Raw genomic sequence first — 6,826 nt, 5'->3', positions numbered from 1 at the left:
GGCTGCAATGTGAGCCTGAGAGAAGATTAATATTCAAGCCATTCAGGAGATGTTATTATTATACGGAAAGGACTTCGTCGTCTAGATCATCATGTTGGAGAAGTATTGATTTGAGTGTGACAGCAACGACAAACACTTACCACTTAACAGCCTTAGAAGGATGTCAGGTCATTCATAGTCATTGAACATTATTTAAATCCCACAGGGAGGATCTGTTTAATACAAAGAGCTTTTGAGACGTAGGGAATCATAAAAAAAGCCTTTATCCCAGCAAGATTGACTCTGTAAAACTGGAAAATCTTTCCTGTTCCTAAATATCCAGAATGTATGTTTGATTATTATTTATCTGCATGAAAGCATTACCTGGCACCAATTTTGTCTTTTTAATGAAGTAAGTTCACAGTAACTTTTCTTTTCTTAGTTTTTCTTGAATCCAGACCCAGACGCCATCCTAACTGGGGCCCCTACCTATAACCTATAAAATATTGAGAAATATTTCAATTTTGACAGAGCATTTCTATTTTAACTGACGACTAGCTTTTTTAGCCTCTATGGCACTGGTCATGTGACACTACTCGGCCAGTAATTGTGACTGGAGTCTGTGAATAAGGTATACACACAGGGGAGAGATGATAGAAATGAGACATGAGAGGGACAAAAAGAGACAAGGGGGGGTTAAATCTATTCAGTTGTAAAGATACGTTGAGATTATAAAAAAACTGGGTGAGACTGAAGTTAACCAGACAAAAGAATTAGCCTTAAGTTTAGAATTAGCTAAAACTTTGGCAATGTTGGAGCTTGAATTTCACAAAGTACATTTCTGATATATTGAACACCATTCCTCAAACCTTTATCATGCTAACTGGCCACTTTCTTCTTCAGGCTATGTGGTTTACATAAAGTGTGTCTGGCCACCTGGGGGCAGTGTAACAAGCATATAATGCTTTACCAATATTAAGTTGTTATGTTAGTATCGCGGTTGCTTATTTACACATGCAAAAGACACAGAGCAACATTAGCATTTGGAGTTATTCAGCTCTTTTAGTTCTGTTTTGGTTGCTAAAGTAGTTCTATGTTGCTAAATTTGGCTGTCTGCCGCTTGGTGCTTAGAGAGTAGGTTACATAGAGTTTAACAGAGCTTTTTCTGTCATTTGATCCACATGAAAATATTAGTTACTGAAGCTTTAAATCTTCTGAGGTACATATGTATAATGTCCTTTTAAATAATTTTTAATTTGATTTCACTATTTTTTAAATAGTTAATTTTTAATGTTTTTTTAAAAAAGCTAACAGAAACCATAGTTATTTGATAACTTGGTAATGCTGGTGCTTGAACATCATAATTTATGATATTTAACAGCGGAAAAATAGGTCTTTAAAATGCACTTGTCTGGATTGCTGAACATGCTAACTGGCTAATTACTGCTTAAGTCTTTTTGGTCCACTTTTGTTAAACTATGTCAGTTTTCAAAGCATACTCCCAAGTTAGCTTCCTCACTTATATGACCATATCAGACACATTTTCACTCAGAACTGTAAACTCTAAATAAAACTAGACCTACTGTTAGGGACCAAGCAACGACAAGCGGGCAACGGTTTTCTTTTCAAAAAATGGGTTTTAATTTACCCACAAAAATGTGGGAAATACAAGTAAAATAGAAAAAAAATGCTAATTTAGTAAGTAACTGGACCCTTAAAGGAGATTAACCAAACAGAAATCTTCTATAAAAAAAAAAACACTACAAACAGGACATTAACACTCAACTAACTGACCTTAAATCAGACAGAAAGGTGACTATATAGAAAAAAAAATATATAACCCCCTCCCCCACCCCCTCACCAGGAAAGAGGACTGACACAGCAGAAAATGTTCTAATTCAACTTATCCAAACTGATAATGACAGAACAGTGTAAACCAAATGTACATAAATGAACAATATATAAACAATATTTATGTTTTTATGTAATTTAAGTAAAGAAAACTAACAATGACTGTGGTATTGATGTGGGAGAGTATGGGACACCACAGACCTGTCTTTGGATTTGTATGTTGAATGTGGTGTGACTGGAACAATATTACCATATTTCTCTTTCAGATGTGTGGCTGTGGATATGGCATCACAATTCCGAAAGAATATATCCAGTCGTTATCTAGGGTCACTGGAATTAATGGATTGATTTTAGTTTATTGATTTGAGTCAGGGTACTGGCTATATACCACATTGCCCCAAAAAACCATTAAATATTCAAAATTTTCACTCATTGGAAGTTTTAATAACTGTGTCCTGACTCCTGATCCAGGGAAACAGACTTCTTAACATTACTGCCAAGTAGCATTTCACTGCCCCGGGCCTGTCAGCAGGAAGTCTGGTCTTTTTCTGACTGTAAAGAGGAAGAAGTAGAACACTGACTGGATTAATATTAAAAATGGTAGATATGAGCATTCTGCTTGAAAACAGCAGCCAGGCCAGCTTGCAGGTGGCACTGGGATTGGACACCAATGTCTATGACATACTGTGTCTTTAACAAAGCAAGTCAATGACTAATAATAGGTTTTTTGACATGCATGGCAAGAGGCAAAAGATGGGGAATTTAGAGGAATGGCATAAGATAAAAGATGGAGGTGAGACAAAAAGGATGACAGGAAACATTAAACAATAAACAATGTGATCTTTAATGGTACTTGAGGCATCTTGGAGACAAACAACATTAAAAATGTAACATCAACAGCAAGGACATCACTAAAGCCAACTCTAACAAACCTGTCATTGATAGGGAAGTTTTTACTTTAATGTTTTTGAGAACCTTTTGTATTTTCGATGTGCCAAGCTGTCTACAATATAATCCTAGAGCTATAAACATAGAGCGAGAGATGAAATGTTCTCAGTTTCAGAGTCTTTTGCAGCTAAAGAGAGTGAGATGTGACCAAAGAAAGTTCAAACTCAACCCTGACGCTTTCTCACATATTTGACCGATATGATCTGGGGCTGAGATGTTGTCAGTCCAAGAGAGGCTTTGCAAATAAATTGAACCAATGAATTTTCCAGTGAGAGTGCCAGTTAGGCTAATGCACACGGTCACAGAGGGGGGTTATGTTGGCAGCACTGGTGATGGACTTGATAGTAGAGTGGAACAAAACACCAGGACGCTCAGAAACATCCTTCCCAGCAAACTACCTACATGATTATTATTTCTTTTGTCATTTTTCAAGCTTACAGTGTTGATATAGACAGGAAATATGTTGTGAGATAGATGGGTGTGGCAAGCAACAAAACATCTGGCTGGAATCAAGCTGGGCTCATATGTTGCACAGCCTAACCACTAGACCAGGCATTGTGCTATCACTGTCTTTCAGTGCCTCCAATTAGAAAAATCCTGTAGAAAATTGAATGATCACTTAAAATGAACAAAATAAATCATTATACACTCAGGTTTTGAGAACGCACAGAGAGAGATGTGCTGTCTTCATCAATATTTCAATTTTTTGAAGTAAAACTGGGAATATTCATGACCAACAGCAACCCAAATTTAGTTAATTGACAATCTCAAAGAACGGTGCAGTTCAACAGTTATTACTCTGAGCAATGGGCTTGTTCAGATGACTAATGGTTCTTACTTTCTGTGAATACACCATCAGCTGCATTATTATCATGGTACCTTCAAACATAATTATAACTCACAAAGCAAAGCAGAGAATAATTAGATATGATTTTAGCACTCCTCTAATAAAATTTGTCATGGTTTGTCATATTTTCTATTAAGCATTTGATGTCGGAAAAAACAAGTTTGTCTCACGATGTGCTTGGTCTCTCGTAATAGTTATGCATACCCCATCTTCGTAATTTGAGAGTTATCGTTTTTAAGATTATTTTTGGCATTCTGTCTTCGTTGGACAGCAGACAGTAGTCAGACAGAATGAAAATAAGGAGAGAGAAAAAATTTGATATGCAACAAAAATCCTCGACTGGATCTTTTTCAGTCTAGACCTTGAAGCAGCCAGAAAACATGCAATTGTAGACCTCAGGGAAAGGGCCAGCACATATGGGGCTAAAAGTACTGAGAAGGTTGAGGCCAGCAGCATATCAGTCAGTCCTAAAACTAACTGGCAACCAGGGCAAAGACACAAGAACGTGTATGATGTGCTCTTGTTTTGCTGCAGACGGAGTTACATCAAGGCATGAAATAGGACACAACTGAATTTATATGACTAGTAACACTGAGTTTGCTGGCAAAAAAAACCCCACTGAGATTGCTACACTGCTGAGTGACATGGTGGGAGTTAAATTACAAAGTAAAAAATATTAACAGCCATCCTAGTTTGGATGTCCTCAAGGCAATTTAAAAGGGAGAGAATCTCCCCACTAAAATACAATTAAAATTGGGGTCACAGCTGAAGTAGATTTGGGTATTGTGTGAAACTGATGTGTGCTAATATGCATACTCTTAGTTCAAATTGAATAATTAACTGAAAAGGGACACTCCAGTGATTTAGCATTGCTTTTTTTGTAAAGATGGGTAACCCACAATAGACAGATTTAAGAAAAATAAAAAATAAAAAAAAGAAAGAAAAAGGAATGGTCAAACAGGAAGGACTGAGATATCCTGGGTCAAGCTCCAAAAGTAATGGGTTGTATAGTAACTTAACAGTTATGCTGCTTTCAGGCAGAATGCGATTTGCGTTGCGCCTGCTGCCAGGTTCAACGCACTGTTCAGGGGAGTTGCGGAGGACAGTTCAAACATAGGCGGAGTTTTCCAAACTTCTAGCAGGACAAGAGACTGAACTTTGATGGCGCCGTTTGTGCGAGCTGCACTGAGCAAGCCAAGGGAAATAATAGGTTTCAGAGCGCAGCAGTGCTGTTGCCGTGTTGTCTGAAAGTAGCTTTAGTTCTTCTGTTTATATCAAACCTGGAAATTAGCTAGCATTTCAGCACTTCTGGTTCTGTCATCTCAAATTCCATGGGTTTTCTGAATGGCACATCAGTTTGATGCCATAAATAAGGTCTGTAGTTCACACAATCTCAAGACATTGCAGCATTTTACTCTATGAGATAAAATACAAAAGTAAATACTCCAGTCATGACTTCTTTTATGTCTGTTCAAAAAGGAAGGTTGTTAAAAGTGGCTAAATATGACTAAAGGCCAATCTACCCCTCAGTCCACCTTTATAGCCTTGTTGTGTTCATGCTTGCGCTTTTGTAAACTATTACTAACACTGTAAGAGGTAAGCGCTAAATCAAACGACAAGTTCAAAGTTTACTAGTGGTGACGTTGAAGTCATACATTGAGGTGTAGTTTGCTAATAGCCTAACATTAGCTAGTTTTTTGGGGGTTTTTTTTAGTTATTTTGGACATTTGCGAGCCTGTATTTGTAGGACAGTGGAGAGTGACAGGAAATGGGACAGGGGGTAGGGGAATGAAACGCAGGAAAGAGTCTGGCTGACCGGCTCTCACACTGGGGACTCGCCTGCTCAGAGCATCTGTGCCCACCTGGTATGCTCCAACCATTTGGCTATCAGGTCGCCAACATTAGCATTTTACTGATGGTGATTGTATTGAGGCTCCAAAAATCGTAACAGTGGTGTTCAATTGAAAAGGTTATTGTGCAGAGCTTGTAAGTATCATAAACACTGGTTTGTCACAGAAGCTATTTTCTGATCCAAAATGATCCAGAAGCCAATGTAAAAACCCTATTCGCTTTTTGAGGAGGAGACCACGGTGACGCGAACCTCCAGGTTGGCCTACAGAAATACATCATCCCTGCAGCACTCTGTTGAACTCAACACAAGATAACTCAGATGACACCATCAGGGTTATTTTTTCACAATTAAGAAAGCTGAAGACACATAAAAGTCACGAATCAACTGTTTTTACTGACTGGGGAGTAGGCTGCTCCCCATCACAAGTAAACTACACTTCATGTGTAAATTCATTGGAGCGCCCTTTGAATCCTTGTGAAAACTGATATAAAAGTTGGTTAACTCTTCTCTTTATTAAAAGCAATGATGAAAACATAATTTCTTGTTTTGATCGTAGTCTTGTTTGGACAGAATAACCCTGAGCACAGTGAAGCCTCATTGAAAAGAGCCTTGGTGCCGCCTTCTCCATGAGGCGTCTCTCTGCCTCCCTCTGGCGGTCGCTCCACCTCACAGCGACAAAAACTGGTTGTCCACAGTCAGCGCGGAATGAAAAACACCGGGGAAAGCCCAGGAACCCGTGGATCTGGGCTGATATTTACACTGCGGGAGGAAACTGAGGGGGCAGTACTTCACCCCCATCACCACCGCTCTACACTCCCTCAAGGACGCGCCCCCAATACACACTTTGCAGGAGAGAGAGAGAGAGAGAGAGAGAGGGAGGGAGACGCAGGTATTAACTGGAGGTGGGGAGGGAAGCGCAGTCGCTGCCGGCCGTTGGGACAGCGAGAGCACAGGAGGGGATGTGCTGTTGTGCCGATGGCTCTTCTCCCTCTTCTTCCTGTGAGAAGTCGCCTCTTATTCCAAACGGAGACGCAGGTGTAGCCCCCTTCATCCTCCCTCCACCCCCACCACCAGCCTGCCTCTTACCATTTTCTACGCGCCGCGCCTCTTCTGCCAAGTCAGGTGATTTTTACGCGCCGGAGTGGGGAGAATAACATGATGTTAGATGAAATGTGGTGCGTCTCTTTTGTGCGCCGTCTGTTGCCGCCGTGGTGAATGTGATGCCGGGTCTGCAGCCAGCACTGGTGACTTGAACCGGGCGGCGCAGGCGGTTGCAACTACAGCACTTGTTCCATAAAGAGAAGACTTCTTGATAGCCATGGCTGACCAGGTAAGGCGACGCATAGCCG

General features: G+C 40.1%; 1 protein-coding gene across 2 annotated transcripts in view; it reads left to right on the top strand.

The window, feature by feature from the left end:
* Positions 1 to 6,145: 6,145 nt before the first annotated feature.
* The window catches only part of rem2 (RAS (RAD and GEM)-like GTP binding 2), a 30,778-nt gene continuing 30,097 nt past the window's right edge, over positions 6,146 to 6,826 (top strand). Inside the window, exon 1 of one of the 2 annotated variants that reach the window (XM_071491854.1) lies at positions 6,146 to 6,599. Coding sequence is in view for 1 of the 2 variants with exons in the window: in XM_071491853.1 (XP_071347954.1) it covers positions 6,796 to 6,807 (12 nt within the window). In the remaining variant the exon portion in view is untranslated. Of the gene's footprint in view, positions 6,808 to 6,826 lie in introns of both variants that reach the window. The other variant, XM_071491853.1, reaches the window with a different exon arrangement.

This window comes from Trachinotus anak, unplaced genomic scaffold, assembly GCF_046630095.1.
Source record: "Trachinotus anak isolate AG129_WGS33_773 ecotype Australia unplaced genomic scaffold, CSIRO_AGI_Tana_v1 ptg000012l, whole genome shotgun sequence".
NCBI classification, from domain to species: Eukaryota; Metazoa; Chordata; class Actinopteri; order Carangiformes; family Carangidae; genus Trachinotus; species Trachinotus anak.
The sequence above is the reverse complement of the archived record's forward strand: the minus strand, read 5'-3'. Positions and strand labels throughout refer to the sequence as shown.